This window comes from Esox lucius, chromosome 15 (assembly GCF_011004845.1).
Source record: "Esox lucius isolate fEsoLuc1 chromosome 15, fEsoLuc1.pri, whole genome shotgun sequence".
NCBI classification, from domain to species: Eukaryota; Metazoa; Chordata; class Actinopteri; order Esociformes; family Esocidae; genus Esox; species Esox lucius.
In genome coordinates, this window is record NC_047583.1 from 26,626,181 (window position 1) to 26,643,572 (window position 17,392).

General features: G+C 43.2%; 1 protein-coding gene across 1 annotated transcript; it reads right to left on the reverse strand.

Moving 5' to 3' along the window:
* Positions 1-4,878: 4,878 nt before the first annotated feature.
* Positions 4,879-16,398, reverse strand: calm1a (calmodulin 1a). The gene is given in 6 exon segments (NM_001304069.1): positions 4,879-5,933; positions 6,651-6,786; positions 9,534-9,640; positions 10,888-11,031; positions 11,710-11,740; positions 16,311-16,398. Coding segments are annotated over 6 exon segments (450 nt in total). The 5' UTR covers positions 16,314-16,398; the 3' UTR covers positions 4,879-5,904.
* Positions 16,399-17,392: the final 994 nt, after the last annotated feature.

The window sequence follows — 17,392 nt, forward strand, 5'->3', positions numbered from 1 at the left end:
TTAAGTTAAGGGGCTAGGTTAAACGTAGGCATAAAAGGTCTGTTATTGAGGTTAGGTTGTGGTTAGGGTTAAGGGTTTTATTGTTTTAATGTTACTACATTTCCCGTCTTTGATAGCAAAACCAATGTGTGTTTTCGTGTGTGTGAGTGTGGTTATGTTATTCTGATATACTACTTAGTATGGGCAATAGTGATTGGTCCTGTTGATTCATGAGAGAATGTGGATTCCAGTTATACGAACAAACTGTTGATAAATAATTGATCAGTTGCAGTCGATAAATAATGAACACACATTTGTATTGTAAAAACCATCAGGAATGTAATCTGTTTCACTATTGTGTTAGTAGCATTGTTGTTGTCTATTGGTGTGTTAGTGAAGACAATGTCACTGTGTTTGTAATGTACAATATAGAGGCAATGGGCATTTTTTGCAGTGAACTCTGATGTTGAGATAGCATCAAAAACCTGAGCCTTACAGAAACCAGGTTTCGAGTATATTTTTGGTAACTATGATAAGGGAAGTGGGTCCTATAGAGAGACACAAATCACATGTATCATGAGGCAGACCACTAAACCTTTGCTTTTAGGAAAGGTAGTCTAGTTGTTGCAAGCTAGTCAACTGTGAAGTTTTACAAATTTGATATATACAGCTCTGGGAAAAAGTAAGAGACCACTGCACCTTTTTCTTTCCTTTCCAAAAAAGTCAAAAAGGAAGGTTTTGAGTGAGGAACAGAAGGCTTAAAATTAGGAGACCACTGCAAATTGAACCCCTTCTGTTCCTCACTCAAAACTTTTCAGCTTTTCTGGAAAGGAAAGAAATAGTTGCAGTGTTCTCTTAGTTTTTTCCGGAGCTGTATTGTCGGAAATACCATTTAGGTTATTTTGAGCTACATGAAACTTGATGATATCCTCAACATTGTGTTTATGAAGATATAAAACGAAAGTCGACTAAATTTAACAGTTTCAAGAGCCTCTAAAAAAATAGTTACATTTGTAACGTTAGGGTCAATATGACCCGGTTGTGGAGAATCGATGAAAATGCTTGTTGAATATCCTGTGCACATAGAGTGGAAACCTACACCTCACTACACGTATAACATTAAAAAGTATTGGTTAGTTTTGTCCATCATTGCAAATAGAGATACATTTCTGTTATAGGGAACAAGTGTTCATCGTAAGGTATGTGTTTTAAATGTAATCAAATTAAACTAGTAACTGTTACAATTTATATGAGTAATGAGTTGGTTATGGATGTCAAACACATTTGTTGGGGCCTAAAAGATCAATAGTGAGCATTGAGTTGTGATTTAATGTCCTGGGGCAATTTGGCCCGCTATAAGAGTGTAACCAAATCGACTACTGGGGCAAACCCACTCAAAGTTGTGCTTGAACTTTTCAAAGTTATCTGTCGGCACAGGACAAATAAAGTAAATGAAGACACTGGTTTAACATTGCTATGGGTCGGCTTCAATGAATTCCAGCATAACCGTTATTTTACTAGGTAAGTATGGCAAAGAACCGTCATATTTGAACTAAGTAAATCACAATCACACTCGCTCTCTCCAACGCATGCGCGTGCTGTCCGTAGTATCTTCGCTTGGAATTGGCGAGCAGCAGAAAGACGGTTATTAATTTCTCTCCTCCCCCCGCCCCGCACGACGCTCTTCCGCTCCGCTGCACACCAACACACAGAGATCTTTACATAATGATGCTGCATGGGCCACCGCCTGCGTCTCGCATCCCGAAGGAGGACGGGGGGATGTGTGTGTAGGGGGGCGGAGGCTCTAGTTGTCCAGTGCGCTCCATCGGCCTGAATAAGAGAGGGGAGTTAAGGGATCGCAACCTTCGGTCATTTATGAATTAAATATGTCCCGTCTGCATGCACGCACGTGCACGCCCTTTTTCTCTCTCCCACACGTGCACGAGCGCGCACACCCGCAGAGTTCATTCAGGAGTCAACTGTATCAGGTGCCACTGGGAAACAATGAGTGACAGGCCAGTTGACCCACAACCACAGAGTTGAAACACTAGGTTGGCAAGGGCTGCATTCCAAATGGCACCCTATTACCTTTACAGTGTACTATTCATTTTTATTTTAACCAGTCCTGTAGACACAAATATTGAAGTACGGGAGGATTAGCAGTCCGGTTGAGGTCTGGCCAACAGTAAGCGACCTGAACTCCCCAAGGCCAGAAGAACTACACCCTCAGAATCTTTCTGTTTTCCTAACTGCATCTTTCGCTGTGATTTTGTGCATGCATGTTGATGTTGTTTTGTTCACAAAGCACCTCTGTCATTATGCATTACTGTTTCATTGGGGAGAGACGGGATGGGGGGAGGCAGAGAAAGAGGAGGATGGAGGGAGGGAGGCAGACGGAAAGAGTTGGGGGCAATAGGCCATGAAGATTCCAGTGCTGAATGCCAACTTGGGTGCATCTGATTGGTCCAATCCCAGTATGGGCTGGGCTCAGTGCTAGGCTCTTCTGTCTTCTGAGCATGCTGTCACCCAAGCACCATAAACTGTCTGGTATAGGGGATGAGAGATGTGGGGGTGGGGGAATAGTAGAGGTCTGCAGATCCCTGGAAATGGGACAAGTCTCTCCTCGCCTCAAGTAATAAAAATACAACAGGTCTTTTAGTCCCCAGTAAAATTAATGCAACATGTCCCCTCCTAGCCCCAGTAAAGGATATGGGACAGGTCCCCTTCCTAGCCCCAGTTACGGAATAAACTACAGGACCATCAATGCATGGGTATATTGCATTTTCTATAGTTTAGTTGACTTACTCAGCACTTCCAAATGATGTGAGTAGATGTGAGTGCTAATTGATGTTTTAGCGTCATTCACCAAAGACAACCCCAGCTCAGAAGAGTATCTGATCAAGCTTGATACAAACAGATTAATGGACCTGTTTTTTCTGGAAAAAGAATGGTTAGTACACTCGTTCTGACCTTTCAGAAAATAAACAGCGATGGTGGAGCTCATTAGAGCCTGCAGCAAGCCTGTACTGTATGTGTTCAGAGGAAGCCATTGTTGGTGCCATCAAAACATGTCATATCTTTTGTCAGCTCAGAATTCTCTCCCATGGATTAGAGAGTGCTAACATTCCTTAAACAGGAAAGCTGAAATATCAGTTGACACTCACACACACACGCAGCGCGCCACGTGCGGCTTGTCTGTCAGACGGGCCAGGAGACGTGGGTTTCTGACACGCCATGCCACGCCTCTCTTCGCCTCCCATGCGGCTGTCACATGGTTCCGTTCACCACCACTGCATAGCGGCGGCCAGGCCAGCACCCACCAGAGCTCAAGTGAACGCACACACGCGAAAATCCCATCCGTAGTTGTCTACATCTGTTTTTAATTGGCCAACGGCGTTTAGCCATCTTGAAGCCTACGCCGCTGTTAGCTGACTGGGTTTGTACGGTCCGTTCAGATTACCCGCGACTAGCTTGAACAAGTACCTTTGTAGAAACAGTACTTCTGAAAAATGATGTTTTATAACTTGTTTTAATGATGTTTATAACTGTAAGCAGGCTACCACACGTACATGCCATTGCTTCCTCACATCACCGATGTGGCTTTGTGAGCAGAGGGCCCTGTAATAAAGCAGATAGTTACATCTGTTTTTCTTCGCAATCTCTCTACCAACTCCCACATGCCTTTTCAAAACCCGGTCATCCCAGCTCCAACGTGCGCCCGCTGTTGCTTGGCAACCCTCAGCCTCTCTTTTTCTGCGAAGGCCAATGTTCTCCACAACCGAACGCTCGGTTTGGAAGAGCGAAGTCCTCAAGAAGCACAACACGTAGGCCTAATCGCATTGAGTAACATATCTTCCCCCCAAAAATGGGTTGCTATGACGATTTCAGTTTCGAGCGTGTAAGCGGCAGTGAGCGGTGGAGAGGGTTGGCTAAGAAGGTCGTAGGCTCCTCTCAGGATCGCTGCTAAACTTTGAGTATAGTCGTTTCATTGTCGTTTCCAGTTGACGGATCAGTCTTGAACAGGCACTGGCAAAAGAACAGTTAGTGGTTTGCACCAATTCATTCCGTCGCTGTTAACTATTTGGAAAATGATCTGCTTCTGGTAGAATAAGGTGAAACACGTTGGCTGTATCTTCTGATCGGAGACTTGATGAGTCATTATGTCATGACCTGGAAATTATGAGTCTGTAGTCAGGGTGAGCAATAATAAACTAAAGGCCAGAATCTTCAAGAAATTGGATTCCTAGCCATTGCCACACATTTGTTTTTTATACTTGTCAGGTCCTAAAACCCAGAAATCTAAGCTCCCAATCCCTTAACTACATTTAAATAACCAAACCCTTATGCTTAACCCATAACACACAAACCTGAAAGTAACCTTTAATTCTAACCCTGCGGCCAAATTTGTTTTTCCCTAAACCAAGTTACAACTCCCAAGACGTAAATCACTCTCCCAGTGGGGACCTTCTAAAAACATCTTATGGGACCATCAGTTTTTTCTGATCAAAGTCTTTATGGAGACTTCTGGTTCCCACATGCACAGACCTGGATCTCTCACACACAAAAGGTCTAATTAGGGTACATTGTATGCTTTACTATCCTTGTGAAGACTTTTGGTTGTAATTCTCTGTAAAAACAAAGTTATTGAAGTGACGACCAGACATTTTGTAACATCTCAGAAACTATCCTACCTAACATTACAAAAATACCCTTATCAAAAGGTAAGGCTCACCATCTCTAACCCAAATCTTAACTTATGGCTAAACATAACCCTTAATGCCTAAAGTTAACCACATGTCTCAAAGATGTCAAATATGTTGTATTATTAGGCTTTCTAAAATATTGTTAACTTGGAGAGAAATGTCAATGTGTACACACCACATATGAGACAGAAGGTTAAGTTCATGGTCTTTTATTGGAAAAAAAAATTAAAAGACTAGCATGTACAACTTGGAATGAACGTAAACTGAACTCAAGATGAACAGTCTAGAGAAGACTCTGGTGTTGAAGACCCTATGAAGCGCTGGAGATCAAATCAAAACCCACACGCAACCACGGTCAGAGTCGAGAAACAGAAGATAGAAAACATTGACGGTACAACCGCATTCCCTTGCCAAAAACTAAGCCTTCCCCTAGTGGGTAAAAATAGTCAGGACCAACCCGACTGTCCAGCCCGTTGCCCACCCTTGAATCCAACCCAAAGTTCAACACACAAGGAAACAGAACTCCAAATATTCCCAACATGCCAAACATAATTCTAAAATGTATTTTTTTTAAATGATAATTTTCTTAAAAATATCTCTTGTACGTAAGCAAACTAAAAAGGTCTCGTTCATTTTGTCTCTACGCGCGTTTAGTATGACCCCCAACACACGCCCTCCCATCCCCACTGACACCTATCTTCTGAGCTCTTCTCCCTCTCAAAATAGACTGTACCAAAACCCCACCAAGAGTCCCCTCGACACCACTGTGGAATAAAAGTGAGCCTAGCCGCCAGACTGCGGCCGTCAGTCTTAAGCTGCATGCATGAAGAACAGAAACAGGAAAAGAAAAGACGACAATTGGCCAGCCCAAACATTACGACTAGCAACTGGCACCAAGAAGCAGTTTGCCAAGTGCTTTTAGTTGTTGACGGTTTTGTTTACAGGTATAATTTGTTATTACTGATGTCTAAGCTCATCTCTGGGGACAGGACCACTAACCAGTACATGCAGATCATTTTTGATTATTTTCCTTTTTTTTTATTATTATTTTTTATTAAATATTTTTACTTATATGTGGACAGATTTGTTTTTCCAACATTCAGTTATGTTTTCTATACAGAAACAGTATGAATAAATGTATATTTTTGCAAGAGGTAAGTAAAACATTTGACTGATTTTTTTTTTTGTCTTCTAAGGAGTTCGGGAGAAGGGAGAAGGATCTTCATTTTGCGGTCATCATTTGTACAAATTCTGTGGACAAAAGAACACCACAAAAACAGATTTTAGAATAATCAAGAAAAAAAGTAATCAGCCACAGGCAGAAAAAAAGACAATTATGTGAGAAGGGATCAGAACAGTCAAAAGTGATGAAAGAAAAGGGGAATAAAAACTGTAAAAAAAAAAGTGAGGGGTGCAGGGAGTGGTGAAATGGCAAGTGAAATGTAATAGAAACTAATTAGAAATGACTAATTCATGTTTAACTTATCAGGGTAACATTGATTACAGTTTTTTTGTTTTTGGTTCCAAGTGCTCTGACAGCACAATTTATTTTGCCTCAACATTACAAAAGCAGAAAAACAGGTTTGTGTAATTTCCCCATTTGATTAAACCATCTTGCAATAATTATTCTTGCTTTTTCATTAAGTCCATAGATGACGGGTGATCATGAAAAAGGAGAGGAACCAAAACAGTTCTGTCTTAATTTGTGCACATTCAACATCGACTGTTAGCCTAATGCAGGACCACAAACCATTGCGTGTTGAAATAGTAAGCTATGGTAAATGCTGCAAGTTGCCCACATAGCCATGCGGTGTGCAACTATCAACTGCCAGACTCCAGAGGCTAGTTCAGTGTAATGAATGTCACATTGAATGTTTCCATTGTCATGTTGTCACCATCGACAGTGGGTGTCCACGTATTAATGGCCTAGGCACATTGCCCCACATTGTTTCAATATCTGCCTCTTGCCTTCATAGTTGACTTGTCCATCTCCGTCAATGTCCGCTTCTCTGATCATCTCGTCCACCTCCTCGTCTGTTAACTTCTCTCCCAGGTTTGTCATGACGTGACGGAGCTCTGCTGCACTGATGTAGCCGTTTCCGTCCTGCAGAAGAGAGGAGAGATGTCGGATTACACAGCAAATACACATGCAGTCTGCCTGCCTTCTATACAGGGACTAGAGTGTAAAGATGCAGTTACTTTGGGACTAACTAAGAGCTGTGCCCAAGCACTCTGCGATGAATCGCCTGTGAGAACAGCTTTTAGCCGTGGTAAAAATCGGCCATATACCATACATGCCTTATTGCTTACATATACCACAGCTTTCAGACAATCAATATTAAGGATTCAAACCAACCGGTTTATAAATGACAAAATACAAAGCCATGTTTGTCTTTTTTCAAAGGAACAGAACATACTGTATATTTTACATGTGCGAGAAGAGCAAGCAAAACTGTTTGTCTGGATGTGAGTGGATGATCATTAATCCAATGTAGGGCCCCAGGTCATGCCCCTCAGCTCCTGAATGACGTTATCGATTGTCCAAGCGGGGAGCACCGCCAATGGTTTTCGCCCAAGCAAGGAAGAGTGCTGATTGGAGATGTGGAAATTTGGACACCTACTCATCCAAGGGTATTATAGTTTTACCATTTACTACTTTCTAGATTTATAGTGAAGACATCACAACAATGGAAATAACATATGGAATCATGTAGTAACCAAACAAAAAAGGTTTAAACAGATCTAAGTACATTTCATATTGTGGATTCTTCAAAGAAGCCACCCTTTCCCTTTATGACAGCTTTCACACTCTTAGCATTCTCTCAACCAACATCCTGAGGTAGTCACCTGCAATTAACATTTTCCTTCTTAATGTGTTGTGACATGGTAGGGTTGGTATAGAGAAGACCATCATGTCTGTACTGTTGTAGGCCATATTATGGCAGTAGCAGCTCAAATAACAGAAAAGACAGTCTGTCATTACTTTAAGACAAGAAGGTCAGTCAATGCAGAACATTTAAAAGAACTTAAAAGTTTCTTGAAGTGCACCTGCAAAAAAACCATCAAGCGCTATTATCAAACTGGCTCTCATGAGGACTGCCACAGAAAATGAAGACCAAGAAGTACCTCTGCTGCAGAGGAAACGTTCATTATAGTTACCATCCTGAGGTTGCAGCCAAAATAAATGCTTCAGAGTTCATGTAACAGATTTAAACATCAACTGTTTAGGAGACTACGTGACTCAGGCCTTCATGGACAAATTGCTGCAAAGAAACCACAACTGAAATACACCAGTAAGAAGAGACATGCTTGGGCCAAGAAACGGACATCAGATCGACAGAAATCTGTCCTTTAGTCTGAGAAGTCAATTTGAGATTTTTTATTCCATCCGCCTAGTCTTTGTGAGACACAAATTAGGTGAACAAATTACCTCCACATGTGTGGTTCCCACCGTGAAGAATGGAGGAGGTGGGATGGTGTGGGGGTGTTTTGCTAGTGACACTGTCAGTTATTTCTTTGGAATTCCACGCACATTCAACCAGCATGGATACTACCGCATTCTGCAGTGATATCATCCCATTTGGTTTGTGCTAAGTAGGACTACCATTTGTTTTTCAACAGGGAAATGACTCAAAAAACACCTCTAGGCTGTGTTAGAGCTATTTGACCAAGAAGCAGAGTGATGGAATGCTGCATCAGATGATGGCCTCCACAATTACCCAACTTCAACCCAATTGAGATGGTTTAGGATGAGTTGTACTATAGTGTTGCTTAGGGTATGTGGGGACTCAACTGCAGGAAAAGCAATCCAGGTGACTACCTCATGAAGCTGGTTGAGAGAATGCCAAGAGCGTTGTCAAGGCAAAGTTTGGCTACAACAAAGAATCAAAAATATAGTTGAATTTTTTGAACACTTCTTTGATTACTACATGAATCCATACATTTTATTTCATAGTATTGAGGTTTATTATTCTACAATGTGGAAAATGGTAGAAATTAAGAAATACCCCTGAATGAGTAGGTGAGTCCAAAATTGTGACTGGTACTGTAATTAGAAAGCGAACACTTGCCATACCAGGCTAGCTAGTTAACAGTTTAGTCAATTATTCCAAAACATTTAGAAATTCCAAAAATTGGTTTACATGACTAGTTTTTATTGCTAATCCCGAAGCAAATGTAACAAATGCAGCGCTAAATGCCACCGGCATTAGACGTGACAACCATCTACATCTTAATTGTTGGTGATATCGACCCTGCACTTGAGTTAAATCAATGGATGGGGGTGCCTTTTGATAACGAGACCGCAACTTAACATGGCAAACAAACTGCATCTGGGAATGGGGATTCCTCCAAGGGAAAGTGGCTAGGGTGAAGGCTTATGTGATTGGAACGCAGCCAACACTTGTGTGCCTACCATTTCAAGTAGCGGTTATCGATTGTGCTAACGAAAACCGCTGAGCTTTCCACAAAAACCATTTAAATTAATCATGAACTACAAGGTAGCGAATGTTTGCCTGGCAGAAGGGATTTTTGATAAATGAATGTGTTTTGCTCCGTAAACTTCATGTGTGCAACAAGAACACAGCATCTCTTGCCATGTATACAGTTGAATGGGCCTGCAAAATGTTTGACAGACAACAAATGTGAAACATGTACGGCCGTTGAATTCGTAGAACATCCCAACATGGCAGTCAAGCCAACAGGTTTGCCCCACCCTGATCTTGGAGGAAGCAAAACTGAACACTTAGGCATTTTAAAAATTGGGCCAGGAATCCCATTTCCCAGGTTTTCAACCACAGTTAACATAGTAAAACCTGTTCTCACACAGAAAAAAAAGGGGGGAAAAAGTACCTTGTCAAATACCCGGAATGCCTCACGAATCTCCTCCTCGCTGTCTGTGTCTTTCATTTTCCTGGCCATCATAGTGAGGAACTCTGGGAAGTCAATGGTTCCGTTGCCTAGGAGACAAAGACAGACAGAAACACAGCTAAGGAAAAAGTGTCACTTTGTTTTATTCAATTTAGACATTCGGAAAGAGAGAGAAAAAAAGAAAAACTGTGGTTGCACAGAATTTAAAAGTACTTCAGGGATAGGTGTCCGTGGGCTAAAGGGAAGCAGAGGCACCTAAGGCTGGGCACAGAGAGATACAGGCCACTGGATCAGAACATCAGATGGTCTGGCTAAACCCTCTGAAGCAATAACACTGAACTAACACTGAACAGATTGAACTGGGATTTGTTGTGGCTCTTCAGGAGTGTGTGTGTGTGTTCCAGGGGGTCTCCAGGTACAGCCCTCAAATGAGTGTCTGTGTTAGATCATGTGTGATTCTGAGGTAAGACGGTTCCCTAGAGTATACAGCTGTTTCCGATCCTGGCGGTGCGTGGCGGACATACAGTTCCCCAGTGAATCCCTCCGTGTCGGTTCTGTTCTCCACTGAAAGTCCCCACTGTGAGACCGTGTATCCAATTTCCATACACCGAGCAGCGTGGTACAGACTGGCTGTTCCTGAGGCAGTATTCACTGCCCCTCTGTTGATAATTCTAGGTAGGGAGGGGCTGAGTTGCATCCCATGTGTTAAGCTAGTTCACCGGATGGCTTCTCCAACTTCCTCCAACATGAATAAATGGATGGCTACTGGTGTGTGCTCATGCGCATGTGCTGCACAGCTGCTCTGAGCTCCTTCCCATAGCCCTTAGAGAATGTACAGCTCAGAGTGGATTACAGTATGTCATGGATTTCACCAGGCCATTATTACCTGCTGCTGTTATCCAACTGGCTTTGTTGCAGCTCGTTGCTAGGTCGGACTGACCTAAATATTGCCAGATGAGAGCAGCCATGGTGTGGTCAACGAGAACCTGACAAGTAATGCCCTGGATAAACTTGCCACTAACTGGTGAAGAGAATCAATCCGCTTCAGAACCGCTACATTAGAACATAGCCTGAGGATATGGACTGTTACCAAGTGGACTACAATCTGTCCCTCCTGAAACAAATGCACAGCTTTTACAGAAACACCAGTCGGTGGATTCCCCGTCAATTATTCCTTTCCAATTCCAGACTTCCTCCAGCTAGGCTTTCAGGAATACCTGGGTACTTAACTCTAGTTCGATCCACTCAGGAGGACAATCCAGCTTCCCCTGACGAGAACATCCTTCAGGGGAACATCTCCAACCCTGTTGGACCCCTGCAGGTGGTTCTAACTCACCATCAGCATCCACCTCGTTGATCATGTCCTGCAGCTCAGCCTCTGTGGGATTCTGTCCGAGCGACCTCATCACGGTGCCCAGCTCTTTGGTTGTGATGGTGCCGTCGCCGTCCTTGTCGAACAAGGAGAAGGCCTCCTTGAATTCTGCGGAGCAAGAGACGGTAACGGTTAAGAATACATAACGATCAAAAGAAGAAAACAAATAATAGCTGAGCTACAAGTGAGAAGTTGGAGAGTGACAAGATTTTAGAAATGGACTGTTCATTGGAAGGGTTTTGTTTTTAACCATTAGTGATCACCTGTCAGTTTGACCATGAGATATTATCTTGGCTTGAAAAGGTTTCCATTTGTGTAATGTGAAGGTGAAAGGATAACATGTCCACAACAGGTTGATCTGCAGGTCTAAACCTGCCTGCCGTTGATGAGGTATCTAACCATTATGTCCAGAGCAGGGTTTTCATCAGCTAGTTAGCAGGAATGCCTCACACTCATAAAATATGTATACACAGTTGAGGTTGGGTTTCACTACATACAATTTTGAAAATGTCCAGAACTGTTAAACCAAGACTTAATTTTTTAGGTCAAAAATAAAAAAGGTGGGTTAGGCATTGGGGGCCTATTTCACAGACACAGATAAGCCTAGTCCCCATATAGCTTGATCTTTTAGTCCAGGACTATGCTTAATTTGTGAAAACTGGCCCGGTGAGTTCAGGGTTAGATTGAGGTTACGGTTAAGATTATTGAAAATGAGATTTCAGGGAGATCAATTTTGTCCACATTCATATAAATAGGTCAGACGTGTGCGTTTGTATGACTGCTTACCAGCAATCTGCTCCTCTGTTAGTTGGTCAGCCTGAGGTGGACAAACGGGAGAGAAATATACAGTTCAATTACAAGCCACAGAAACCAAAAAACAGCACAAAAAGTAATATTGAATTTCATGTGGCCATCAAGTGAAAAACAACACCCTAGCATGATTTAGCCCATACACTTCAGAACTGTAGAAATGACAACAGCATGCAATGGCCCATCAAGAACATAGCAAAGAACACAGTAACCTGAAGGATACAATAACCTGTCTATACTACGCTGCCAAGCCACAGTGCACGTTATTCCGCAGAGCAGAGGCCAGGTCAATCAATGCACAGCTGTTTAACATGCCCATTGACTGGCTGCTGTGCTCAGTGCACGGCGAAGAGGTTGGAGTGCTCGCATTTACATTTCAGCGATGACGTGACTCATCTGCCATTCAGCTATAAATACATTCGTCACCTCGGGTAAAACCTTGATGTTTACAGGAGCTACACTGGACACATTTCCCGCTTTAGTTTCAATACGGTCCTACTAGAGAGCATGTAGGAGGAAGAGCAGGCAGTAACATAGACACACTTCAGACAAAACCTGACGCATTCGCCGTAAAACCTGCTCTCATTCATGAACTGACAAGAGGTCTGACCTCCAATAATTATGATTAAAAAAAGAGCAGGCTAACCAGTTAATCTTGACTAGGTCCTATTGTTCTGTCAACACACCTTTCTCTCCCCATCACTCATTCAGATCCTGAGCCTGTTCTACTAGATCTGTTACAACCACAACACATCTACTAGGCTATACATTCTACTATAGTGCTGAATCAGAACACCTTCAGATCACTCATATGGTTCTTAAGCAGTTTCAGCTATGCCATCAGATCACTCATACAGAAGGCATAAGAGTGTTGGGACCTGAAACTCATCAAAGTGCAGGTCAGTCAGGTCGGTAACCAGCTTCTTTGCCTTAGGTTGGTCCGGCTTGGTATCTGCTATCCTACCCTGGGACTTGCTGTCCATAAGTAGATTTCCCTTCCTGGGCTTCCCAATGAGAACCCCTGCCTTGGTGGAAAGGACATCCATGGCCTCCCGCACCATCACCAGCCCCTCTGCCAGGCACTCCGCCCGCTTGGAGTTCACGCTGGCCTGGCGTTTGACTTCCCCCAGCTCAGTCTTGGTGGTCTGCAAGCCATTCTTAATGTCTTGGACCTCTTTGACAACACTGTCCACACGACTGTTAGTGGAGTCCACCAGCATCTGCAAAAAGGACTTGTAGTTCCTTTCCTGCTGCTCAATCAGCTCCTTGTAGAAGAACTGTTGCTGGTCCAGAAGCTCATAAACCATGGACAGAGAAACCAGGTCCTCATCCTGATAGCAAGGTGCCTTCTTAGGCAACATGGTCCTCCTTTGTCTCCTCAGCCTGCCTGATTGCCGGGATACCTAAAGCCGTGTCAGTCAGATCTCTCTGGCTCCTAGATGACGGAGCGGTGTCAAGTCTCTGGAAGTGGTGCTCAGCTGGCAGTACTTAGCACCAGACAGGGAGAGGACTAAACCGATAATGAAGTAGGGTTTACCTGACCTGAAGCCTGAAACCTGAGGTAATCTGGCAGTGATGGAGTGATGTGACTGACTGGCTACCTCCTACTGTACAATAGGGGCACATCATTGGGAACCCAAACTACCACCTGGACTATTCCAACAGAAGTTCCAGAGTTGACGTATCGTATCGCGCTTTTCGCCACCCTGCCGGCAGCCACCCGTTTGGAGGTACGGTTACAAAACCGTTGAAGGGGGTCTAAAAGATCATTTCCGTGATTAGAGCCTGGTCACATGTCAAGGGGCCCCCAACCAGGCTGGTTGGATGGACGGACAGAGAGACAGACAGGGTCAAGAGAGGCTACATGGAAAGGCAGATGGCTCCCTGCCTGCCAGCCCAAAAGACTTAGCCAGGACCTCCAGAACTAGACACTTCAAGGTGTCAGGTCTTTACTTAGGGCTTCAGCAGTTAGGCTTTGCGGTGTAGCCTCCAAGACCCATCCTTAACTCTGTGGCATGAGTTTGCGCATCGCTTTTCCATTCCCTGTACTTAAATTATTCTGTGTGTCTAACTCTCACCGTCTCTCTCTACTGGTTTCTTTGGACAGTGGTGGCGGCATTCGCTGGCTGTTTTCCTGGAGGGAATGTCCTCTTCCTGCTCCTCGGAGCCAGCCCGCTGCAGCCCCAGCCGAGGGCATGCAACACCGCTGGACCCCGGCCAGGAGCGACTTCCTCCCCTATAGCGCCCCAGAGTGCACCCCCCCTCCCCCCAACACGCCCGACGCTTACGCAGTGACAAATGCAGCCGGAATCAAACGCGGCTGCCGGCATGGATTCGCAAAACACCGCACAACCTCACGGGGAACCTGACCTCAACGATGGAGGGCACAGTTTGCCACCGTGCCGTCCTGGCCCAGAGGAACCAAACGGACCTACGTGGCAGGGCCACATTCACAAGAGGCCCTTCAACTCCATGTTGTGACAGTGTAGTGCCACATATGCAAGTTTGTGAGTGAGTTCTTCCCGTCGTGACCGTTCGTCTGTCCACGTCACTGCCAAGCAACTGTCCTCCGGAACACATCGGGGAGACAGAGTTAATCAGACGCCCTCATGTCATACGAGCGTGTCATACAGATTTCCAGTGCTAAAAGGTCCGTGTGATCATACATACCTACCCTTGTATTTAACACATTGATACCTATTGCTGGGTGCTACAGGTAATTGTTTAATGGCATGACTAACAATTTGCAACATATAGTCACAGAACTGGTTATACGCTAGTTTATAGGCAGGTTCATTATAATCACCATACCTAGCAGTGCCTCCGTTCGGAGGCATAGTGAAGGACACTGCTAAGGCAATCACCCCAGACGTATACAAGCCCTCTGGCCATTCCATGCCAGTAAAGTCCAGTCAGAATACAATGCCTTTTTCAAATTGACTCTCAGAGCAGATCCGCTCAGTTCACAGTCTGTCTTCTAGTCTTTTCGGCATGAAACACACACACGCACCCAAACTCTCACAACATGACTACAGAGGGGCAGGGTTATTGACCCCATAAATACAGCAGAGCGACAAGAGGACCCACCCAGGTCCTGGAGCTTTACTAGAGACAAGAGCAAGGGAGTGGTGTCGACAAAAGCTTTCCATACACGCCTTCCCGGCCTAGCAACACACAAACAAACAAACGCATCCAAAAAGAGCCCTTGTTATGATAGTCCCCCACACCAAATCAAATATTCAAGTGAGGTCAGGAGACTGTGGACCCAATGTATCCAGGCCAGTGGTCACACAGATGTGTGTGTGTGTGTACAATCCATAGCTTTGTTACTGCCACATCGGTGGAGACATTCCTTCCATGCTTCCAAAGAAACAATGTGTGCATTGAGGACAAGGGCATAATTTACTTCCATTTGTTGTCACGCTGTCCTACCACAGCTTATCCAACCCAATTAAGCCCTCCCACAGGAAGAAGGTATAAGAAACCATCTTTTTGGACGTTGAACATTCTGTGACATTGGTAATTGCTAACATAAAACCACATTATAGCATTGCCATTCTCTCTGTACGGAAGGTGATAAGACCAAGACATAAGACCAACACCAAGCATCTGCATGCCCTGTCATGTAATGTCATGGGACAGCTATCCCAATGTATAATGTAGGCAACAATATAATGTATCCTAAACAGGTATGCAAAGATTACAAATTGGATTAAATGAATCTAATGATTAGAAACCATCAATAAAAACTCAATAAAAGTTCTGCAGATAAAAAAAATAGGTCAGGCAGCATATTGTAACTACGTAGCCTTTAGATAGGGGGACTTCGAGGCAAAAAGATGGATGAAACGATGTTTTACATCATAGATCATTAACAGAACCTGAAAAGACACTGCGTAACAAATTATACGAAGTGCACTGCTGTGCTCAGATCAAAGTCGCAAACTTAAGTGTCATTTCAAGCATCAATTATATAATTTTGAATGAAAGTATTTTAGGTGGGTCATGTGCGCGGGTAGAAACAGCAGCAGCTGGCTTGCGCCTAGTACCGCATCAACAGATAGCTAGCTACATTTCTTCGCGTTGAGACCGTGTGGTCCGCCTGTGCATGTGGAAATGACATGGTTTCGCAGCGTCAATGGTTTCGCAGCTTCAGTGTAATCAGAAGTGGGTAGCCTACATTCAATATACTACCTAAATACTTGTTGTATGACAACACGTAATGTTTTAAGAGATTTTGCCGAACCTTAAATCATAAACCGATTCGCGGAAGCATGGAGTCAGATTTGGCTTGCTGACATGTGTCGATAACCATCAGCCAAAAATCTATTGAAAGCAAACATGCCGGACAATCAAAAATATAATCAACACTATTAATTCTAGAACACAACAAAAAAATGACAACCAAGTTGATAAGCCAGCATCGACGCACGTTTACTCAAAACCGTGGTTCAGTCATCTTCTGCAGGAAAAAGGTTGCATTCATACTTCAAGAAAACCTCATTATTCCTGCCTTAAATTCCATTTTACTTAAACATAATTAACATTTCCAAAGCATCACATAACATAATACTCACCATATCTGTCGGCGCTGGATGGATTGGTTTTCAAAAACTAGACTACGAGATTGACCAGCTCCCGGGAACTCTAATGATGGGCTGTAGGTGTGTATCTGTTGCAAGCTGTGTCTATATAGCTTTGTGTATTCCTCCGCCGCTGAAAACCCTCCTCACTTCCGCATTTTCCCACCGCAGGACAGGCAGCCTGGATCCCTCCCTCTTCAGCATTAACGTGCCTGGCAGAGATTCAAAGCACTAAAAAGCCAAGGCCACACATAAAGACCACACACCACACAATTTTAACTAGACAGTATTTGACACTTACATGGTCAAAGTACTTTCAAACACTTATACATTTACACATCCATAATTAATCAACCATTTATTCTATCATTGCCGATGAGCAACACTAGATATAGATTCATTTTTCAAAGGACATATTAATGCACACATGTACACAGCTAAGATGGCATTTTAGCATCACTTAAAACTATGCATGCATTAAATTATTAATGTACAAGTCTTACAATTTACAATTATCAATTAATGTATTTATTTCTGATGAAAGCTGGGAAAATAAAAACAGTGCTTCATACAGTTTTCATGATAAATTAAGAATTAAATCCTCTGCAAATGCAAGTAGGCTAGACTGTCACATTGCATTCATATCCATTACCCTATGTATATATATATATATATATATATATATATATATATATATATATATGTGTGTGTGTGTGTGTGTGTGTGTAAAAATAGGTCAACTACAGTCAACGACAGGGTGCTTATATTTGTCCTGTTCTACAAACACATGTTGTACTTGGTGTACATGGTAATGTGAAATGGTCTGGACTTGGGCTGTTGGCCAGGAGCAATTAGACTTAAGTGCCTTGTTCAAGGGCAGATCCCTTTTGGCTAAGGGATTTAGGTACTGGTCCAACACGTATCCATAGTATATCCATAATCTGCCATTAACAAACCAATAAAGCAGTTTTATGGTTGGACTGCTTGTTAAAAAAAAAATGTAAAGATATAGTTATTATTGAAATCTCAGAATAAAATAGTTTCAAGCACTTTTTATGGTATCTTAAATGGGTATT